The 23,318-nt window shown below is 51.3% G+C and overlaps 1 protein-coding gene across 2 annotated transcripts in view; it reads left to right on the forward strand.

Moving 5' to 3' along the window:
• The window catches only part of Trpv4 (transient receptor potential cation channel subfamily V member 4), a 44,500-nt gene extending 24,807 nt beyond the window's left edge, over window positions 1–19,693 (forward strand). Inside the window, exons 4-16 of one of the 2 annotated variants that reach the window (XM_036172029.1) lie at window positions 1,326–1,478; window positions 2,529–2,669; window positions 3,521–3,819; window positions 8,218–8,397; window positions 10,380–10,538; window positions 10,764–10,856; window positions 11,138–11,211; window positions 12,243–12,408; window positions 12,611–12,677; window positions 14,121–14,437; window positions 16,637–16,764; window positions 18,266–18,387; window positions 19,048–19,693. In XM_036172029.1, the coding sequence (XP_036027922.1) occupies window positions 1,326–1,478; window positions 2,529–2,669; window positions 3,521–3,819; window positions 8,218–8,397; window positions 10,380–10,538; window positions 10,764–10,856; window positions 11,138–11,211; window positions 12,243–12,408; window positions 12,611–12,677; window positions 14,121–14,437; window positions 16,637–16,764; window positions 18,266–18,387; window positions 19,048–19,205 (2,057 nt within the window). In that variant the 3' untranslated portion in view covers window positions 19,206–19,693. Of the gene's footprint in view, window positions 1–1,325; window positions 1,479–2,528; window positions 2,670–3,520; window positions 3,820–8,217; window positions 8,398–10,379; window positions 10,539–10,763; window positions 10,857–11,137; window positions 11,212–12,242; window positions 12,409–12,610; window positions 12,678–14,120; window positions 14,438–16,636; window positions 16,765–18,265; window positions 18,388–18,713; window positions 18,776–19,047 lie in introns of those variants that run through there. The other variant, XM_036172031.1, reaches the window with a different exon arrangement.
• The last annotated feature ends 3,625 nt before the right edge of the window (window positions 19,694–23,318 follow it).

Consider the following 23,318-nt stretch of genomic DNA (forward strand, 5'->3'; position numbering starts at 1 on the left):
ATTGTCTGGAGTGTCTTGCTTTCAGAGCTGATTAAAGGGGAGATGCTCAGTCCTGCACAGTGCCCGCTGTGCAAACAGGAGAGCCTGGGTTCAGATCCCCAGCATCCACACAGAGAGCCAGGCAAGATGGCACATGTCTAGAACCCCAGCTCTGGAAAGTGGGAAACAGGCAGATTGTCCAAAGCCAGCCTTGCTGAACACCAGTGAGCTCTAGGTTCAGTAAGAGACCCTGTCTCAAAAGTAAGATAGGGAGTGATGGAGGAAAGGCCCTGTGTTGACCTCTGGCCACGACGCAGACGCAGATGGGAACACGTGTGTACATAGGAAGGAAGGGAAGGGGGTAGAGGCCAGACAGGCTCTGCTGGGTCCTGTGGTAAAGATGGATGGTTGGAGCTGGGCGTGGTGGTACATGCCTTTAATCCCAGCACTCAGGAGGCTGAGGCAGGCGGATCTCTGGATTTCGGAGTTCAGGGCCAGCCTGTTTTATGTAGTAAGTTCCAGAACAGCCAGGGATACATAGTGAGATCCTGTCTCAAAACAAACAACAAAAACCAACAAAAAGATATATGGTTGACTTTTAACACACACACACACACACACACACACATACACACACGCGCGCGCGCGCGCGCTTATGCACACAGTGTCCCTCTGTGTCCTAGTCTGGTTGGTGTTTAGCTCTCTGTTCCCATTTACCCTGTTTTTGAAGCCTTTTAAAACATTGTCTCTATGGGCTGGAGAGATTGCTCAGTGGTTAGAGCACTTGTTGCTCTTGCAGAGGACCTGGGCTCAGTTCCCAGCATCCACATGGTGGCTCACGACAATCTGAAGTTCAGTGTTAGGGGATTTGATGCCCTTTTCTGACATCCAAGGCAACGCTTGTACATGGTACCCAGACATACATGCAGGCAACACACCCATACACATAAATAAAATAAAAATTTAAAAACTCCCCTCAAGTGCAGGGTTTGGAGGCACACACCTGTAATCCCGGCACTCTGGAAGTTGGGGCAAGAAGATGGAGTGTTCAAGACCAGCCTGGGTTTCATAATGAGACCCTGTGTCAAAGAGAAATCTCCCCAAATATTGTCAAGTACACACCAGTCTAGAGGCTATGGCCTCCTGTATGTCAAAACGTTATCTGTTGCCGTAAGTTCATGATACCCTGAGCACCATGAGAGACAGAGGGGCACTGTGTCCCCACCAGGCAGGCAGAAGGGATCCTGGGAGATGTGGGACAGCCAGGCCTGGGATCCTGTTCCTGCCCAAATTCACAGCCAGGCTCTAAGCCCTCTTCCCACCCCCTGCACTCCTCTGTCTCTTAGAGCCCTCCACAGGGAAGACCTGCCTGCCCAAGGCGCTGCTGAACCTGAGCAATGGCCGCAATGACACCATCCCGGTGCTGTTGGACATTGCAGAGCGCACCGGCAACATGCGCGAATTCATCAACTCGCCCTTCAGAGACATCTACTACCGAGGTAGGTCTGGCTGGGCAGTGTTGACGTGCCATTACTGAATGGATGAGTGAGTGAGTGAGTGAGTGAGTGAATGAATGAATGAATGAATGAATGAATGAATGGGGGCAGCTATTGTGAATTCCAGAATGAGCGATTCCGAGTCTCTGGGTTGCAGTTCCCATTGCTGTCTGATGCCCATGATCTAGAAAACTGAACCCCAGAGGCGGTGGGGTTGACACGTGGGCCACTCGAGGCTCCGCAGTGCACCATGTGGAGCCAGGGGTGTCACTGTGCATAAGTTCTCTGCCCCCCAATTCTGAGAGCCTAGGAACAAAAGCTGGCCTTTACTGGGACTGCAAAATAACACCGGGCGGTGGTGGCACACACCGTTAATCCCAGCACCCGGAAGGCAGAGCCAGGCGGATCTCTGTGAGTTCGAGGCCAGCCTGGTCTGCAGAGTGAGTTCCAGGACAGGCACCAAAGCTACACAGAGAAACCCTGTCTCGAAAAAAACAAAAACAAAACAAACAAAAGACTGCAAAATACTAGCCTAGTCTGTGAAGTTCATGGGTGTGTTGGGGGTGACCGGGTGGCTAACCTATCACCCCTCTGACCTCTAGGGTTGATTTGGCTGAGTGGGAGTCCCTTCCTCCCCTACCATGCCGTGGGCATCTTTCCCACGCTGTGTGCACCATCAGAGGCCCTCGGGAAGCTTATATTCCTGCTAGACCCTAAGAGAACCCTCAAAGCTTGTGCATCTTACAGCGAGCAGTCACAGTTCTGAGTCTGGGAGGGCATCGCACCCTCCAGGATTGAAGTTTGTGTGTCGGAGGTCTTATCCTTGGAGCCCATAAGCCATTCATCCTGTGAGCTTAAAATTCTGCTTCAGAATACAGCAGGCCCTGGCTGTCATGCACCCCAAATCCCACCCAGCCTTCCAGTGATTGCTAGCCAAGGCTTGACCTTGAGGTCCCTAGCCCAGTTTCCACTTCTGGTAGTCCACTCTGTGTACCCCTCAGCAAATGTGGCTGCATCCCTGCCATGCCAGAGCCTGGCTGCTTTTTTCCCCAGGCCAGACCTCCCTGCATATTGCTATTGAACGCCGCTGCAAGCACTATGTGGAGCTGCTGGTGGCCCAGGGAGCTGATGTGCACGCCCAGGCCCGGGGGCGCTTCTTCCAGCCCAAGGATGAGGGTGGCTACTTCTACTTTGGTGAGCAGGGGTGGCTGGAGGGTGGGAGACTGGGGACAGGTCTGGGGACTCTCCACACACTCAGAGCTGGGCTATCACAGGTCCTGCTCTGCCCTGTGGCATGGATTTCTCAGGGTCCTGCTTGCTGAGGCCATGCCTCAGAGTGGGGGCTCTGAAGAATGTTCAGATGGGACCTGGGTTCAGATCCTCACCTTGCTTCCCCCTCGGTACATGATTGACAGTATGAAACTCAATTTCCCCATCCATAGCTGGAGGTCAGGAGTATGCTGAGGGCTGTGGTGGGGTGTCAACACCCAACACCCTAATATTGCAAGAGTGCTTTGGTCTGACTAACACCATACGAGGGGTGGGATCTCACAGTCCAGATTACCACCATGTTGCCACAGTTGTACCAATGAAATATTCTGCATGTCAGCCGGGTGGTGGTGGTGCACACCTGTAATCCCAGCACTCTAGAGGCAGAGGCAGGTGGATCTCTGTGAGTTCAAGGCCAGCCTGGTCTACAGAGCTGGTCCAGGACAGGCTCCAAAGCTACAGAGAAACCCTATCTTGAAAAACAAAAAACAACAACAACAAAAAAAATTCTGCATGTCACCCTGCTAACACCACATGTGACATGGAACTCGGAGCCAAAGTTCCACAAAGAATCCTGCTACCAGGAGTCCAGACCCACACAGCTTCCAGATAGCACGGGCCACGTCCCCAGGTCGCCAACCCCTGTGGCTCCAGCCGTCACCGTGAGAAGCCCCAGGCGCTGTCCAAAGTTGGGTGGCATCTTTCTCCATCCCCGGCATGACAGGCAAAGCCCTGCCTTGGTCCCCTGCTTTGACCTTCCATTTCTTTGGCCCCAGGGGAGCTGCCCTTGTCCCTGGCAGCCTGCACCAACCAGCCACACATCGTCAACTACCTGACGGAGAACCCTCACAAGAAAGCGGACATGCGGCGGCAAGACTCGCGAGGCAACACGGTGCTGCATGCGCTGGTGGCCATCGCTGACAACACCCGCGAGAACACCAAGTTTGTCACCAAGATGTACGACCTGTTGCTTCTCAAGTGTTCCCGCCTCTTCCCCGACAGCAACCTGGAGACCGTGCTCAACAATGACGGCCTTTCGCCCCTCATGATGGCTGCCAAGACGGGCAAGATTGGGGTGAGTGGGCCCGGCTCCCCGCTGGCATTTATTACCCCCATACCCATCTCTGCAGGCCCCCTCCAGGGCGCAGGCATCCCACCTCCAGAACCTGATATGGCTCCCCAGCATCCAGCCAGGCTCCTCAGCTTCATCTAGAACTGTTTATGTCATCCCCACCAGTTGCTCCCTGCCCCACCCGTGGCCGTCGGGATAAGTCACTGATGTAAACTGAGTCCCGGGCTCTGGCCCTGCAGTACTCCCAGCCTCTGACCTGCTGGCTTCCTTCAGCTGGGCTGTCTCCTCTCACAGCAGCCTGGAGAAGAACTCCTAGCTTCAGCACTGTGGATACTGGGTGTGGGGTTGGTCTGTGCTGTCCTGTGTGTGGGGGACATCCTGCCTTGATCCCCTGATGTCTGTCAGCAGCACCCCTGCCATGCACTGTGACAGTCATAAGTGTAGACACTGCAGGACGGCCCCTTGGGAGACACCATTGCCCTAACTGAGAGCCAGGCCAGAAGAGCCTGCAGTTAGGAACCAGGCTGTGGTTTTCAGTGCTTCCCAGTGGGGGCCTCAGGCCCCACCCCACCCTGCCTCTCTGTGTGCCTCAGTTTCCTTATCTGGTGGAGTGTTGCTGGGACAGTTCAAAGAGCTGAGGCACAGTTCTGAATGAAGAGCTGAGGGTGGTGGCGAGTACTCAGGAGGTGCTGTAGGATTGAGCACAGGCCAGCCAGGACCCAGGCCCAGTGGGCAGCCTGTAACCCAAGAGATGTGCAAGATTGGAAGTTCAAGATTAGCCTCAGTACAGAGCAAGTTCAAGGTAACTTGGGTAACTTAAGGAGGCCGGGTCTCAAAATAAAAAGGAAGACGGGGTAAATAGCTGAGTGGGAGAAGTCTTGTCTAGCACAGGCAAGGCCCTGGGTTCTACCCCCAGCATTAGAAATCAGTGTCTGTCTGTCTGTCTGTCTCTGTCTGTCTCTCTCTCTCTCTGTCTGTCTGTCTGTCTGTCTCTCTCTCTCTCTCTCTCTCTCTCTCTCTCTCTATATATATATATATATATATATATATATATATATGTCTATCTCTATTTATCTATCTATCTACCTACTTATCTATCTGCCATCAATTATCTGTCACTCATCTATCATCTATTATCTATGTCTCTTTCAATCATGTCTATCATATATCTATCATTTATGTCTCTATCATCTATCACCTGTGTGTCAATCATATATCATCCATGTCTCAATATATCAATCATTCATCTTTCTGTATATCTGTCCATCATTACCGGTCATCTGTCTATCATTGTCTTAGTTAGCATTTCTACTGCTGTGAAGAGACACCATGATCATGGCAGCTCTTATAAAGGAAAACATTTAATTGGGGTGCCTTACATTTTCAGAGGTTCAGTCCATTATCATCATAGTGTGACATGGTGGCATGCAGGCAGACATGGTGCTGGAGAAGTAGCCAAGTGTCCTACATCATGACTTGCAGGCAATAGGAAGTGGTCTGGATCACTGGGCATGGCTTGAGCATATATGTGACCTCAAATCCCGCCTCCACAGTGACACACTTCCTCCAACAAGGCCATAACTACTCCAACAAAACCATACTTCCTAATAGTGCCACTCCCTTTGGGGGGCATTTTCTTTCAAACCACCACAATTCCACTTTCCGGCCCCCAAAGGCATGTAGTCATATCATAATGCAAAAATGCATTCAGTCCAACTTCAAAAGTCCCCATAGTATGAAAAAGTCTTAAAAAGTCTAATGTTCAAAGTCTCTTCTGAAATTCACACAGCCTCTTAACTGTAATGCACTGTAAAATCAAAATAAAAAAACAGATCATAGGGACTGGAGAGATGGCTCAGCAGTTAAGAGCACTGGCTGCTCTTCCAGAGGTCCTGAGTTTAATTCCCAGTAACCACATGGTGGCTCACAACCATCCGTAATGACATCCAGTTCCCTCTTCTGGTGTGCAGAAATGCATGCAGGCAGAACACTGTATACATAATAAATAAATCTTAAAAAACAAAACAAAACAGATTACATACTTCCAACATATAATGGCACAGGATATACATTACCATTCCAAAACATAGGGAAGGGAGCACAGTGAGGAAATACTGATCAAAGCAAAAACCAAAAGCCAGCAGGACAAACTTCAAACTCTGCATCTCCATGTCTGATGTCAAAGTGCTCTTCAGATCTCCAACTCTGTTCAGCTTTGTTGACTGCAACCCACTTCTTTGTCTTGGGCTTGTTCCACACCCTGACAGCAGCTTTCCTCAGCAGACATCGGAAGTTTTCCTGTGTTCCACCCGGTCCCGCAGCCACTCGGTCCTAAGTAAACACACAGAGGCTTATATTAATTACAAACTGTATGGCCTATGGCTCAGGCTTTTTGCTAGCTAGCTCTTATTACTTAAACTCAACCCATTCCTATTAATCAATGTGTTGCTGCATGGCCGTGGCATTACTGGTCTGCTGGTATCTTGTTGCTCCTTGGCTGGTGGGCTGGTGTCTCCCCTGACTCTGCCCTTCTTCTTTCTCCCTGTATCTCTGCTTGGATTTCCTGCCTGCCTCTAAGCTGCCTTGACATAGTAGCTTATTTATTAGCCAATGAGAGCGACATATATTCAGAGTGTACAGAGAGACATCCCATAGCAGTATCTCATGGCTCTGGCATCCCCAGTATCTTGGCTTCAACCTCACAGCTTCACACAATGGTTTCTTTAGGCCTCCCTGCAGGGACGCCCCGACATAAGCCTGGCTTTGCGGCTTTTCTTAGTTGTAAAACAAGATTCCCTAATCCATTTCTTCTGTCCTTAACTCCAGAATCATGTGGCCAAAGCTGCCAAGTTCTGCTGTTTACTGGGGCTGGAACCTGGCCTCCTAGTTCATTTACATCTTCACCAGCTTTCTCTTTTCAATAGTGTCCTTCACTGCCTGAGCTTGGCTGTTCAGGAATTTGCTCTGTAGACCAAGCTGGCTTCAAACTCAGAGATCCGCCAGCCTCAAACACAGCTTCCAGTGCTGGGATTAAAGGCACGTACCACTACACAAGCCTCTAATCTTTTCTTTAATTCCTTTCCACAAGCTGGAAGCTTAGCCGGGTAGGATCTTGCCCTGAGGTCACCACTCCCTTTATTCCATTTCTTAATCTGTTTATCTCCTTGAACACGGGACTTAGCTCCATTCCACTTCCTGGTGCCCCTTTTCTCTATCTTTACATTCTGTATTTTTTATTAGCTTGGCTTGCTCCTTTTCATCATAAATCTTCATCAGAGTTAATGCTAATAGCCACACAATAGAGTCTACCCTAGGCTATTTTGAGATTTCCTCTGCCAACAGAATTAATCTAAATCTCTTCCCTTTAGTCTCAAGCAGACTCTTCAGACAAAGGCAAAAAGCAGCCACATTTTTCACCAAAATATCACAAGAATGATCTCTAGGTAACATACTAATATCCTTTCCTATCTTGAGTCAGCCCTCTACAGTTCAAATCACACTCTGCACCACTGCCTTCCACGCTCCTGCTGGTATGGCCCATTAAGCAGCACTTAAAGCATCCCACTGCTTTTCTAACCCAAACTCCTAAAGTCCATATTTCTTCAGACAAAAGCATGGTCAGGCCTATCACAACAATACCCCAGTCTCTGGTACCAACTTCTCTGTTAGGGTTTCTGTTGCTGTGAAGAGACACCATGACCACAGCACCTCTTCTAAAGGAAAACATTTAATTGGGGTAGCTAGCTCACATTTCAGAGGTTCAGTCCATTATCATCATGGTGGGATATGGCAGCATGCAGGAAGACACGGTGCTGGAGAAGTAGCCGAGTGTCCTACATCTTGACTTGCAGGCAACAGGAAGTGGTCTGGATCACTAGGTGTGGCCTGAGCGTATATGAGACTTTAAAGCCCGCCCCCACAGTGACACACTTCCTCCAACTAGGCCACACCTACTCTAACAAGGCCACACCTCCTAATAGTGCCACTCCCTGTGGGGGCATTTTCTTTCAAACCACCACAGTCATCTATGTCTCTTATCATCTGTCACCTGTCAATCTGTCAATCATCTATCCTGTTTATCATCTATGTATGTGTTTATCAATCTATCTTTCTGTATGTTTAGCCATCATCTATGTCTCTATCATCTGTTTATCACCTATCTATTATCAATCTATCATCTATCATCTATCTACCTATTATCTATCTATCATCTATCTATCTAACTATCTGTCTGTCTATCTATCTATCATCTATCTATCGTCTATCTACCTATTTATCATGTATTGTCTATCTCTGTATCAATCATCTATCTAGCACTTATCCTATATGTCAACCTATCAATCTAGCATATATGTCTCTATCAGTCATCTGTCTGTCTGAGAGCAAACGTCCCCTCTGCAGATCTTTCAGCACATTATCCGGCGGGAGGTGACCGATGAAGACACCCGTCACCTGTCTCGCAAGTTCAAGGACTGGGCCTATGGGCCTGTGTATTCTTCACTCTATGACCTCTCATCCTTGGACACGTGCGGGGAGGAGGTGTCCGTGCTGGAGATCCTGGTGTACAACAGCAAGATCGAGGTGGGCACCCAGATGGGGAGGGAAGTCTGGCTGTGGCTGAGGCAGGCCAAGACCATAGGGCTGAGGGCTCTGTGACCCAGGTGGGAGAACAGTGCCAACTAAGCATTCAGGACAGTGTCCAGCAGCTAGGAAACAGAACAGGGTTTTTGGGAGGGTAGGCTTCGGGACAGGTAGGTCTTGGTTGAGGATCCTGCTCTGTCACACATATGCTGTGTGACATGGGTGAGTGACTTGACCACTCAGTCTGGATCATTCATCAGTTGTCAGTTCCCTAACTCTTCGGAACATGTTACAGTAGCACCTTCGTAGCCGTGTTGTCACGGGGATCCCAGCCATCAGATGAACACCATTCTGGACAAATGGGCAGAACGTGGTGGGGGGGTAGGTGTGGGTGGCCAGCCTCCCAGCCCTGTCTGTGGCTCATGGCTCTGGCATCAAGGACTTCCCTCATCCCTGAGATGAGAATTCAGTTTCATATAGATCCAGGTTGTAGGTATAGTGTCTCTAGTGTAAATTGATCTGCTGCCAGCATCTTCCAGGAGAACTGTATAGAGCACTATTGTGCAGGCCTCAATTATTGATGTCTGCCCTGGATGAAAAACTGGATAACTATGGTGCATCAACCATGTATTGTTGTTGAGCTAAAAGTCCCAAACCTGTTCTCTGATTGGACTTTCTGAATGTAGACTCAAGAATTTATACTTTTGGCTAGACCAGATTTGGGGAACATGAGAAAAGTGTGTGGGAGGGGTGGGGGTTGTTTTTTTATGGTGCTGTGGATCCCACCCAGTGCCCTGTGCTTGTTAGGCAAGTGTTCTATCTCTGAGCTATTTCCCCAGCCCTTTGGGTTTTGTTTTTAGACAAGATTTCACTGTATCCCTGGCAGGGAACTGGCTATTTAGACCAGGCTGGTCTGAAACTCACAGAGATCCACCTGCCTCTGCCTCCTAAGTGCTGGGATTAAAGGTGTGCGCCACCACACCTGGTGTTTCCCCTCTCCTAAAAAAAAAAAAGCTAACAAGTTTCATTTCATTTCATGTGTATGAGTATTTTGCCTCCATGTATGTCTATGCGTCATGCACTACTACATTTGATGCCTGCAGAGGCCAGAAGAGGGCATCAAATCTCCTTGAAACTGGAGTTATAGATAGTTAAGAGTTGTCATGTGGTTGCTGGGAACTGAATCCAAGTTCTCTGCAAGAACACCAAGGCTCTTAACGGCTGAACAATCTGTCCAGCCCATTTTACAAAAGATTTTACTTATTTTTTATTTTATGTTCATGAGTATTTGCCTGTATTATGTATGTGCACCACATAGGTACAATACCCATCGATGCTGGAAGAGGGCATTGGATTCCCTGGATCTGGCGTTAACATGGTTGTGAGCCGCAGTATGGATGCTGGGAACTGAGTCCAGGTTCCCTGCAAGGGCAGCGGTGTTCCCAGACACTAAGCCTGCCCTTTGACCCTGCACCCTTGGTTGTTTTGAGAGAGGCTTTTGCAGTGTAGTTCATGAACTTGGAATCCTCTTGCCTCAGTTCCCTAAGTGCTGTGACTGTGGGTGGGTGACGCCAAACCCAGCTACAACATGCATGTTTATTACTAGTGTATGTAAACACGTGTGTGCCACAGTGGACATGTGGAGGTCAGAGGGCGATTTCATGGGAATCTGTCCTCTCCTTCCACCATCGTACGGGCTGCAGGGATTGAACTCGGGTCCTCAGGTGTACAAAGCAAGCACCTTTGCCTACTGAGCCGTCTTGGCAACCCAGAAAAGCTGTTCTTTAAGGAAATTCTGGTTCTATGATGTTATAGAATATGAACAAAGGGCAAGTTGAGGCAGAACTGTGCAGAACCTTGCATGTTGAGACTTCCCGACTCCCAGAAGATCCCAGAGAGTAGCTGGAGAGTGAGGAGGTATTGATAGAGCCAGCCTGGATCCCCAGCATGGGAAGGCAGCCATGACACCCTGCCTTTCACAGAACCGCCATGAGATGCTGGCTGTGGAGCCCATCAACGAACTGCTGAGAGACAAGTGGCACAAGTTCGGGGCCGTGTCCTTCTACATCAATGTGGTCTCCTACCTGTGTGCCATGGTCATCTTCACCCTCACGGCCTACTACCAGCCGCTGGAAGGCACGGTGAGCGCTTGTCCGGGAACAGACGGGAAGGAGGGCCGAAGGACGCGTGGGCTGGGGAGGAAGATGCCCCAGCACTGAGGTGGCTCTGAGCCTGGAGGAGACTCTGGGGGAGACCGGGGAGAGGAAGCTGCTGAGGATCCAGATGTTTGGGGCAGTGGGGAACATCTGGATGGGGCCAGATGTTGAGAGCAGATGAGGACCTGCTGCACATCCCCACCTCCCCAGCCACCCTACCCTTACCGCACCACGGTGGACTACCTGAGGCTGGCTGGTGAGATCATCACACTCTTCACGGGAGTCCTGTTCTTCTTTACCAGCGTGAGTGCGTGGGGCTTGGCCCTGTGCCATCTGCCTGCCCAGCTCTCCTCTTGCTCCTCCTCCTCCCCGGCCTCCTCTCCCTCCTCCCCTTCTCCCCCTCCTCTTCTTCTTCTCCCTCCTCCTCTCCCCCCTCCTCCAACCTAGGTTCTGCTCTCTCTCTCTCTCCTCCTTCATCCCCTGAGCCCACGTCTCTTTCTTCTCCTTCACTCTGCCTCCCTCTCTCCGATCCCTTCCCCGTCCTCTGGCACCACTCCTGGCACGGGCTGTTTCTTCCCTTCCAGATCAAAGACTTGTTCATGAAGAAATGTCCCGGAGTGAATTCTCTCTTCGTCGATGGCTCCTTCCAGTTGCTCTAGTGAGTAGAGGTGCCAGGGCAGAAGCTTCTGGGAGAGGATGGTCATCCACACGGTGGAAGAGGTGGTACTGTGAGGAGTGAGTTCATCCAGCTGGGTGGCCATAATCAAAAGGCTGGGCAAGGCCAAGGCTTAGTTGCTAATTACACCTATACCATGGAGAGAAAGAATTTTGACTTCTTAATGCTGGTGGCTGAATGCTGGTGTCTGCTTGTGATTAAGAATTGTAATACTGTCTCTGTTATTGGGGGGAAAGTTCTGAGATTGATTAATGATGTCTGCCCAGGTCACAGAATGTGGGAATCACTGTTATTTGCCCTACATCTTTTCGGTTTCCTTTAGAATTAGAAAACAATGAAATTTAGCTACTAAATCTCCACAGAACTCTGAATCAACCCATCAGTCTTTCTTCCTTCTCTTTTAAAACCATTTTCTTTTAGTGTGTGTGTGTGTGTGTGTGTGTGTGTGTGTGTGTGTGTGTGTGCGTGTGCGTGCGCAGGAGTCAGAGGGGCACCAGATCTTCTGGAGTTGGAGTTAAAGGCAGTGTGAGCTACCTGATCTAGTGCTGGGAATCAAACTCAGGTCCTCTGTAAGAACAGTATACTCTTTTAACCCCTGAGCCATCTCTCTAGCCCTCTGAATCTTTCTTAACAATTCCCAAAGGCATGACTTTGGGGTCTTGTAGGGCCTAGGAGCCAATGTCTAGAGCCAGGTGGTGGTGGTGCATGCCTTTAATCCTGGCACTCAGGAGGCAGAGGCAGGCAGACCTCAGGGAGTTAGAGGCCAGCCTGGTCTATAGAGTGAGTTCCAGGACAGCCAGAGAGAGACCCTGTCTTGTGCCGGGCGGGGCAGGGGGGCACAGTTGAGCTGTCTGGTTGACTGAATGCTGAGATGTCAGGTACCCCTGTTCTCTTCTGGGGTCTTGAAGACATTGGCACTTCTTGGTGCTCTGAAGGGCTTGAGATCGAGTCTCCTCCACAGTCTCATTGTCCCTTCCCCCCTCTGCCCCCCTGCCATCTCTACTGCCCTGCAGCTTCATCTACTCTGTGCTGGTGGTCATCTCTGCAGCTCTCTACCTGGCAGGGATCGAGGCCTACCTGGCTGTGATGGTCTTTGCTCTGACCCTGGGCTGGATGAATGCCCTTTACTTCACCCGAGGGCTGAAGCTGACAGGCACCTACAGCATCATGATCCAGAAGGTTTGGGCGGGGACCCTCCGCACTCACAGAGTACCTGTTCTGCGGCCTGTAGACCTGAGGACAGGGCACTGGGGGACAGTGGGCCTGCTCCAGCATGGGACAGGATGGGGTGGGGCTTGAAAAGGTGGGACAGAGGAGCGGAGGGTTGAGAACCTGCATGTGTCTTTTCCTCCACAACACCCCCACCCCTCCCCGGTGTTAGATCCTCTTCAAAGACCTCTTCCGGTTCCTGCTGGTCTACCTGCTCTTCATGATCGGCTATGCTTCAGGTGAGTGTGGGGCTAGGGATGCTGGGGGTGGTGACTAGACCTATAAGGAAGGGAAACCATCATAGGCTGAGGACAGTGGCCATCCCTGCCTGAGATCCCCGTGGGTGGGCCAAGCTGCATTTCCCTCTCCCAGCAAGCCTGCAAGGCAAAAGCCTTCATCATCCCAGTACAGATGTGCAGCCTCGGGTCAGAGAGGCCACATAAGCTGTTCAAAAGCTACAGAATGTAGGGCCTGCAAGATGGCTCAGTGCGTAAAGGGGCTTGCTATCAAGCCTGATGACCTCAGTTTGATCCCTGGGACCCACAGAGTGGAAGGAAGCACTTTATTTCTGACATTTGCCCTCTCACCCCCCACAGGGGTGCCATGGCGTGTGGATGTCCCCCCCTCCACATGCACATAAGTACACTCAAATAAATGAGTGTAATGAAAACAGCGTTTTAAGCCAGTAAAGGTGGAAGTGGTATATTGGCTACTTCTGTGAAGCAAACTAAAGCTGAAACTTAGAGGTCAGGGTAGGGTACACTATGTCATAGGTCAGGACCAGATATGACATACATGCTCATGTTACTCATGTTTGTGCCCAAAGCAGACATTGCTAATGGATCACAGAATGATTTTGTGTGTGTGTGTGTGTGTGTGTGTGTGTGTGTGTGCCTAAATCAGGTCTCAGAATCCTTTCACACACACTGTTTGAGCATCCACTACACAATTTGATTGCTTTGGTCTGTGAGTTGAAGAATGTTTACCACACTCTTTAGTTGAAGGCAGTGTAGCTTCCTACAGTCTGCTGAATGCAGGAGGACCTCAGCCTCTCTGACCTGGCTTCTTTAGGGGTACCATAGCTGGTTGCTGCTAAACCTCCAAAGCTCCATCTTAGCTTAGCAGGAAAAGATGGCGCCAAGAGCAGCTTGGGATATGTGCAGGCATGAGGGTCCTCACAGAGTAGAGCCTCTGGGACCATCAAGACAGGCGTGGTCAGCCTCATGCTTCATCTCTGGATGGTGTGGAAGGGAAAGAGGATCCTGGGTGGAGTCCGTCCCTAGGAGTGCCCGATATCCTTCAAGTGACAGGCTGCATTAGAGCTTCTGGGGACAGATGGGGTCTGGCCACCTTTGTCCTCTGCACTGTAGGATGTAGCTGCATCCCTGACTCCACCCACTAGATGCCAGCATAGCCACCCACCCATCACTTGTAACTACTGATCCTGTCTCTAGAAGTTGGCACATGTGCCCTGAGAGAAAATGATGGAGGGTGGGTAGCTCCACACTCCATTCTGAAAACCCCTGACTCCTCAGAGAGTTTGAGGGGGAGAGCAGAAGCGCCCCGAGGCTCTGTATGTGCTCGCTGGCTTGGCTTCCCGCTGGCTAACCTGAGGCCAGTGAGCGCCACTCCCGTCCATCCAGTGGGGATACCCTCTCAGCCCCTCCCTGCCCATCCCACAGCCCTGGTCACCCTCCTGAACCCGTGCACCAACATGAAGGTGTGTGATGAGGACCAGAGCAACTGCACGGTGCCCACGTACCCCGCATGCCGTGACAGCGAGACTTTCAGCGCCTTCCTGCTCGACCTCTTCAAGCTCACCATCGGCATGGGCGACCTGGAGATGCTGAGCAGCGCCAAGTACCCCGTGGTCTTCATTCTCCTCCTGGTCACTTACATCATCCTCACCTTCGTGCTTCTGCTTAACATGCTCATCGCCCTCATGGGGGAGACCGTGGGCCAGGTGTCCAAGGAGAGCAAACACATCTGGAAGCTGCAGGTGAGGCTGGTACGGGTGTTCCTCGCCTTCCATGCACACCACAGGCAGGTGAGGCCGCTGCCTGTGTCTCAGGATTGCTTCATTTCCCCCCCCTCTGTTTAGTTCTCTCTGTTTCGGCTTTGGTTCAGCTCAGGGGACCCAGCTGGCTCCGTTCAGCATGATTTCATGACCCCTGTCAGCACGGAGCATGCTCAGAGAGTCCCCCTCCATTTTCAGTCACTGTAACATAAATCCCTGAAGCAGAGTCATTTATAAAGAATAAAGGTTCGTCCAGATCATGGTTTTGGAGGCTGGGAAGTTCAAGTACGGCGCTGTCTCTGACGAGAGCCCTCTTGCTTCATCCTGCCATGGTGGAGGGCTTGCACCGTGAGGCAGAGCTGTCCTCGGAGCTCAAGTCTCTCTTCTGAAACTGCCTCATGGGGGCCTGCCATAAGCTGCATCTGACTTTAGTTGTTGAGTGCACTGAATGCCCCACATTTCAAACCCCATCGGCCTAGCAACTCTTTTTTAACAGTCTTTTTTTTTTCCACTTTTTTTAAAAAAATATTTATTTATTTATTATGTACACAGAAGAGGGCGCCAGATCTCATTACTGATGGTTGTGAGCCACCATGTGGGTGCTGGGAATTGAACTCAGGACCTCTAGGAAGAACAGCCAGTGCTTTTAACCTCTGAGCCATCTCTCCAGCATAGCAACTCTTAAGGGATACATGGAAGGTACAGCGGACAGCATGGGCATTTTAATGGGTTTTGGGCTGAGCCTGTGCCTCACCTTGATTCAAAAGTGAGAATAGGGGGATAAAGTGTTTACCACACAGCAAACGAAAGGACCTGAGTTCAATTCCCCCAACCCATTTGGTAAAGCTGGGTAGGGGAGCATATCTCTATAATCCTAGTGCTTCTGTGGCAAGATGGGAGAATCCCTGGAGCCAGGAGAGCTAGCCTGGGCTGATGGGAGACTCCCTAGAGGCAGGAGAGCTAGCCTGAGGTGAAGGGAGAGTCCCTGGAGACAGGTGAGGTAGCATGGGGTGCAAACAGACAAGAGACCCTGTCTTGTCTCAGACAAGATGGAAGCCGGTGCTGCACCATTGGGTGCCCTCTGACTTCCCTTGCATTTGTGATTTGGCACACTTGTTCCAACATGCCCATCTACGTGAACAAAGTGGGCCTGCGATACCCCCTTGTGAACACTTTAACATTCTCCTGGGGGCCTTTTCTCGGCTCAGGGATGGAGGAGCCTGTGGCTGGGGAGCTGCTCCCTGAAGGAGGTTCTCTGTGATTCTGGAAAACAGGGACTCCAGGGCCATGAGCATCCACCAGCCTGGAAATTAACAGTGACCGTCAAACCTAAGGTCACCTCTCACCCGGTCACCCTTCTGGCCTGAGTATGAAGGAACCCATATGGGTCTGCCCATAGCTTTCCCGTGTCGCTTCTTCTCTGAGCCCCAGACCACCCTATTTTCAAAAAGTCTCATGTAAAAGTGAAGCAGCCCTCCCCCACCCCTTTTAAGCCCCAGCTTCTGGCCCTTCTGTGAAGGGCTGGGGCCCAGGCAATGGCAGCCTAGCTCCCTGCCTGGCAGGCCTGGGTGAGTGAGAGGCGCTGTACCAGCTGGGGAGGCTGTCCCCTGCTGTACGCAGCCCTGCTCCTCCTCAGCAGTCCCTAGAGAGTGTCCACTGCTACTATGACTTGAGCAAGTTTGCTGGCCATTCTGCCTTGGGTCTCTTTTGCTTAGTTCTCCCGAAGGGTTCCCTGGAAAAGTGGGTTTATGGAGGTTGTTCTAGGCAGGAGGCCCCTGAGGCTGGCCCAGCCATTCAGAAGATTTATTGTTTAAGCTGAGTGTGGTGGCCCATGCCTCTAATCCCAGTCGGCAGAGGTAGGTGGATCTCTGAGTTCAAGGCCAGCCTGCTCTACAGAGGGAGTTCCAGGACAGCCAGGGCCACAGAAAAAAACACAACAAAAAAGACCTGTTATTTTAAAATCATGCATGGCGGTACACACATACATCCCAGCATTTGGGAGGTGAAGGCAGGGGGATCAGGCAGTCGAGGCCAGCCTTAGCTACACAGGGAGTTTGAGGCTAGCTTGGGCTACCTGAGACCTGTCTTAAAGAAAGAAGGAGTTTCTTTGGCCCGTGGCTGCCATAAGCTAGGCACCTGCCTGGGAAGCTTACCGGTGCACTTGTGTCCTCCTTCTGGCAGTGGGCCACCACCATCCTGGACATTGAGCGTTCCTTCCCCGTGTTCCTGAGGAAGGCCTTCCGCTCCGGAGAGATGGTGACTGTAGGCAAGAGCTCGGACGGCACTCCAGACCGCAGATGGTGCTTCAGGTGAGGCCTGGAGAGGTGGGCCCCAGAAAGATGGGCTCCAGAGGGATGGCCTCCCATGTGCACCTGGGTTTCCAACCCATGGCAGCCTGAGGCTCTGATAGGCTGTTCTAGGGTTCAGTCTTTCAGGGGATCTTGGTCTCCCAGCCTCAGTTCCTTTGACTACAAGGTGGGCACGGTTATGGCACCACCTCTTTGGGCACCCAGGACTTTCAAGCTGGCATCCTATACATGATGGGATGTTGGGATGCCTAGGGGCTTCATGGCCCCTCATTGGGGGCTGGCAGGGATGGAGGGGGGCTCGTATAAGTGCATTACCCTCCATCTACTGCCTGTGAGGTTGTGTTGTGGCCGAAATGGGGAGACTGAGGGATCCTTAGCTTGGGGGCTTGGGACAACCCCACTCATCTACAGAGTGACCCACATTCCTGATGCCTTTACTGTTAGAAGGTAAACTATTCCTTGACAACTCACCAACCAGCGTAGAGTATGGCATGCCCCTGGGAGTCAGGCCCCATCACGTTGCTCATCTGTGGAATGAAGTGTAACACACACACACACACACACACACCACCCGCCCAGAGGTCTAGAACTGATGCTCTGTGACCAGCTTTGTAACCATCAGAAAAGAAGCTCCACATCACACGCTTCGGGTTCCTCATCAGTAAATAGTAACAGCAAATGCATTTCCCTTGCTGAGTCTCCTTTGTAACTGTGACTCCCCAAACAGAGGCCGTATGAAAAATAACAAAAAATAACTTTAAAAAACACAGCTTATATTGGGCCAATTTGTGCCAAGAGACCATCACCAGACTTTACCAGTGTTCTAATAAAAAGAGGAAACTGTATCAAGGAATATATGCATTAAGGAATGAATAGACAGAGTGTGGTATATCCATACAATGGAATATTATTTGGCTGTTAAAAAGGAAGAAATTCTAATCCCTGCCACAGTGTGGATGAACCTTAAAAACATGCTAAATCAGTGGTTCTCAACCTTCCTAAAGCTGCGATCCTTTATTACAGTTCCTCATGTTGTGGTGACCCCCAACCATGACATTATTTTTGTTGCTACTTCATAACTGTAATTTTGCTACTGTTATGAATCATAAAATGGATATCTGATATGTGACCCCCAAAGGGGTCATGACCCACAGGTAGAGAGCTTCTTGCTAAATGAAAGAAGCCAGACATGAAAGGCCACGTGGCCTACAGTTTCATTTATGTTCCTATAAATGGCCGGGACAAGCAAACTCATCGTGACGGACGGTCACAGGATCGGGGAAGGGGACTAATGTGTGAGCGCTGAGGAGTCTGGGAAACTGGTGACATCCCCCAGCACTGTGGATGACGTTCATGGGGTTACGGATAGAAAGTGACTGGAGCGGACGTTTGGTTATGTGAGGGGGGCATGCTGGGAAGTGCTAGGTCAGGGAGGTGGCATGGGGTTGGGGACAGGAACAGTATCTTCGGGCTCCCCGCAAACCCTGTTTCTCTCTGCCAGGGTGGACGAGGTGAACTGGTCCCACTGGAACCAGAACTTGGGTATCATTAACGAGGACCCGGGCAAGAGTGACATCTACCAGTACTATGGCTTCTCGCACACCGTGGGGCGCCTCCGCAGGGGTGAGTGTGGCATTTGGGCAGGGGGGCCCAGGTGTTTCTGAGCAGTTCTATCCAGAGAGTAGGAAGGTGGGAGGGGCCACCAGCGGGTTCCCCTGCTGCATGGGGTGGTGCAACTCTACCCCAAAACCTTCCCCGCTCCATGATGCCAGATGGTGGGTTTGGGGTGACATGAGAGATCCTGGGCAGCCCCATGGCGGGGGGAGTCCTTTTTTTTTTTTTTTAAATTAACCCTTAAAGGCAAGAGGCGCTGTTAGAGGGCATGCCCCAGGTCTTTCTGACCCAGTCTTCAATCTTTTTTCCTTGTATTGCTGTGTGCTCCTGGGCAGGCATCTTGACCTCTCTGAGTCCATTTTCACCTCTGTAAAATGCACATGATAGCCGGGCGGTGGTGGCACACGCCTTTAATCCCAGCACTCGGGAGGCAGAGGCAGGCGGATCTCTGTGAGTTCGAGGCCAGCCTGGTCTACAGAGTGAGATCCAGGAAAGGCGCAAAGCTACACAGAGAAACCCTGTCTCGAAAAACCAAAAAAAAAAAAAAAAAAAAATGCACATGATAATACCTATCTCAATAAATGACTGCAGAGTGCCCAGTACTCAGTGGTGCTCAATGCTTGCACAAGCCGTCCATCAACCCTTGCCCTCTCTGTATTCTGGATCTAGATCGTTGGTCCTCAGTGGTGCCCCGTGTGGTGGAACTGAACAAGAACACGAGCCCAGACGAGGTGGTGGTGCCCCTGGATAACCTAGGGAATGCCAACTGTGACGGCCATCAGCAGGGTTATGCCCCCAAGTGGAGGACCGAGGATGCTCCGCTCTAGGAGCTGCCCCAGGGCCAGAGCATTCAACCCAGCCTGGACTTTGCTCCCTTCACCTGTCCACCGCATTTCAGCATCTGGCCTGTGTCTTCCCACTTGTGCCCCCAGAGGCGAGGGCCTATGGAGACTCGGAGGAGGCCCCAGGACCCTCTGGTCCCCACCAAGGCTTCTGCCCTCAGCTCTGCCCCTCCCCACATGAGGGATGGGGCTCCTGGCCATCCGTTCACTCCCATGGAGTCATCTAAGCCAGCTCAGGGCCCCTCTGCTCGCAGGGCTCAGGCCCCTGTCCTTCTTGTGCGTTATTTATTGCTGTCCTCAGGAAAATGGCATGGCAGGACCCCACCCTCCGCTGGAACCCAGCCAGGGCTGAAGCTGCTGCGGGGACACTGCAGCCAAGCCCTGGCCTGCTAGCCCTGGCTAGGGTGGGTCTTCTGTACTTTGTAGAGATGGGGCCGTTGGTGCTCAATAAATGTTCGTGTATTCATGGTGGAGATGGTGGGGATGAGGACGGAAGTGGGGGAGTGACCGGTACAGTATCACCAAGAGAGGTGGGAGGGCTGGAAACCTGTGAATGAGAACCAGGCACCAGAGTGTTGGTGCCAGGGAAAAGGCCAGTGGTGTGATCCCAGTGGAGGTGGAGGTGATCCTGGTGGAGGTGGAGGAGGTGATGGTGGGTGTGATCCTGGTGGAGGTGGAGGAGGTGATGGTGGGTGTGATCCTGGTGGAGGTGGAGGAGGTGATGGTGGGTGTGATCCTGGTGGAGGTGGAGGAGGTGATGGTGTGATCCTGGTGGTGGTGGAGGAGGTGGTGGTGGGTGTGATCCTGGTGGGGGTGGAGGTGATCCTGGTGAAGGTGGAGGAGGTGGTGGTGGTGGGTGTGATCCTGGTGGAGGTGGAGGAGGTGGTGGGTGTGATCCTGGTGGAGGTGGAGGAGGTGGTGGGTGTGATCCTGGTGGTGGAGGAGGAGGAGGTGGTGGGTGTGATCCTGGTGGAGGATGAGGAGGAGGTGGTGGGTGTGATCCTGGTGGAGGTGGAGGAGGTGGTGGTGGGTGTGATCCTGGTGGAGGAGGAGGAGGAGGAGGTGGAGGAGGAGGTGGCGGGTGTGATCCTGGTGGAGGATGAGGAGGAGGTGGTAGGTGTGATCCTGGTGGAGATGGAGGAGGTGCTGGTGGGTGTGATCCTGGTGGAGGAGGAGGTGGCAGGTGAGGATGGAGCTGTGTGGTGGGAGCAGAGATGAGGGAAGACATGTGATGCTGTGGGGAGTCACAGGGAGGAGAGACGCTGGTGGGGACAGGGATGCTGGGGAGGGAGTAGCTGTGGAGTGGGGTTGGGAGGCTGGTGTTCTCCTGGCACAAGGAGAGGTCCTCACACACCTCAGACTCTTCACAGAGGAGGCCGTGGTGGTGGTGTCCCTTCTGACCTCCCCAGCTCAGGCGAGCGCCTCTGACCCTTGGAGGCATCCACAGGGAGCATGGGTATCTGAGGAGGTCATAGTTAAAGGTATAGTGAACAGAGCCCAGGGCCCAGGCTGCACACTGGCTTTCCCCCTCTACCTAAACCCAGGCCATGGCATCTTGTGGTGGAGAGTGGCATGGAGTCATTTACCTCTCTGAGCCTCTGTGTCCTTGTTTGTTGGAGGATACAGATGGTAACAGAAAAGCCGTGATGGTGAGTGTACCACTCTGTGAGGAGGAAGCCAGACTGTCACCATCCTTCCTGACAACCCAACTCTCCTTCTGTGTTGGGTCCAGGATCCTGTGGGTGCCCAGCCTCCCAGGGTGCCCTGCTGCCACCTTCCACATCAGTGCCCAGAGAGGGCGGCCCACTTAGCATTCTCAACAGAAGTCCCAGAAAGCATTTCAGGGACTTGGGGTGTCATTACAGGCCTGAGCCCATCTTGTGACCAGGAGACAGGGTGACCAACCTGGCTGAGCCTCCCCAGGACCACAGGACAGCTGGAAGGGCCAAATGGCAGGCCAGGTGTCTTTCCCTTAGGTCAGGTGTGGGGCAGGAGGGTTTTGCTGCTGCTGATCCTTCCTTGACTCTGGCTGAGGTGTAAATACCTGTGGATGTAAGACCAGGTCCTGGGCTTGTTCTTTGGGTGATCACAAAACAAGATGGCACCCGGCTATTCCCTGAAGATGCATGCTGGAGACACAGGGAGGGTCCTGTCTAACTTGGGTGCTTCTGATTTGGGACAGTGAGGTTGAAAACATGGGAGAATGTTCCAGAAGGCTGTCCTTTCAGAGCAGAGAACTGGGCTCTAGCATTGCCTTAGGAATTTTCAGAGTCTTTGAAGCATGGTCATAAGCCTCAGTTTCCCAGGCTTAGGGATAAATGGATAAACAAAGTGTGGTATAATGTAGACTGAAGTTTCCAGGTCCTGCCCTGGCTGCAGCCATTTTTATAAAATAACCACTCAGAGGCTTAATATTAATTACAAACTGTTTGGTCGAGGCTCAGGCTTATTGCTAGCTAGCTCTTACATCTTAAATTAACCCATTTCTATTCATCTATGTACCGCCACAAATGTTGTGGCTTTACCTGTGTTCCATTACATCTTGCTCCCCAGCAGTGCTCAGTGTCTCTCTTCTGACCCTGCCTTCCTTCTTCCTGTCTCTTTGCTTAGATTCCCCACCTGGTTATCTGGTTATAACCTGTTTTGTCATAGGCCAGGGCGGTGGTGTGCTGCTGCTGCTGCTGCTGCTTCTTCTTCTTCTTCTTCTTCTTCTTCTTCTTCTTCTTCTTCTTCTCCTCCTCCTCCTCCTCCTCCTCCCTCTTCCTCTTCTTCTTTCTTCTTCTTCTTCTTCTTCTTCTTCTTCTTCTTCTTCTTCTTCTTCATATATATATATATATATATATATGACTTTTTGAGACAGGGTTTCTCTGTAGTTTTTGGTGCCTGTCCTGGATCTTGCTCTGTAGACCAGTCTGGCCTCGAACTCACAGAGATCTGCCTGGCTCTGCCTCCCGAGTGCTGGGATTAAAGGCATGTGTCACCACCACCCGGAATGATAGCTTCTTTATTAACCATATGGATCACAACATGTTGGCTAGGACCTAGGACCATTGAGCCATCTCTCCAGCCCCTCTTTTTAATTAAATTATGTGGTAGCAGCACATAGTCACAGCATACAGGAAGACCATACCACAGCAGTATATCTATATAATGGAATATAATTGGGCCACTAGAAGGGATGAAGATGACTTCTTGGTACTCCCACACTAAATAGAGTTGTGGTTGTAGTGGTCATACACAGTTGTGTGGTTGAGATAGCCAGTCAACAGAAAAATTAGTATTTATCATCCCACGGATGCTGGCTAATTCCAGGACTGTTTCATTAAGAGCCAGGTTCTACCATTCATTTAGGTTTTCAGTGTCAACCACGTGTGAGGTTCTCCAGGCTTTCCCACACTGGCTTCCCGCAGGGACACAATATGCCCTGAACCCAGGCACCTCCAGAACACACAAGAGGATGACTCTGCCTCCATCTCTTCAACCTGTGCCATGGACCCCCTTAGCCTAGCCTCTGCCTTCAGACTGTTGGCCAAGGTTGTGTCGTGTATGATGCTTCAGCCAATCAGCAGGCAGGAAGCAGTAATTGCCTAAAGGGGCAGAGAGAAACATGGAGGAAGTCCCTAGCCGGTCAGAGCTGTGTGAGAAAGGATTGGGGAGTCCAGGGAAGCTTTGGGAGCATCTGCTATGGTCCCTCCCCGAGATGTCCTGCTCTACCTTCATTAATGTCACTGAGAAAGACTGTGGTTCATTTGGGCGGCATTAAAAGATGACTTTTAGCCACACAAGCCTCAGAGGCAGGGTCAAATGGATCTCAGTGAGTTCAAGGCCCGCCTGGTCTGCAGAGCGAGTCCCAGGACAGCCAGAGCTGCATAGTGAGACTGTCTCAAAATGAACAAGAGTTCAGGTTTACATAATGAGTTCAAGGCAACCCTAGGCTACATGAGATCCTGTCTAAAGAGAAATTTAAAAAAAGCAATGTTTTTGATTTTTTTTTTTCCAATCTCAGGCCACACCCCACCTCCAAACTACCCACCCTTCTCCCAGCTGAAGCACCCTGGCTCCTTCAGCCCCACCCTCCAGCAGCCACAGTCCTTCCTT

Source organism: Onychomys torridus, chromosome 22, assembly GCF_903995425.1.
Source record: "Onychomys torridus chromosome 22, mOncTor1.1, whole genome shotgun sequence".
NCBI classification, from domain to species: Eukaryota; Metazoa; Chordata; class Mammalia; order Rodentia; family Cricetidae; genus Onychomys; species Onychomys torridus.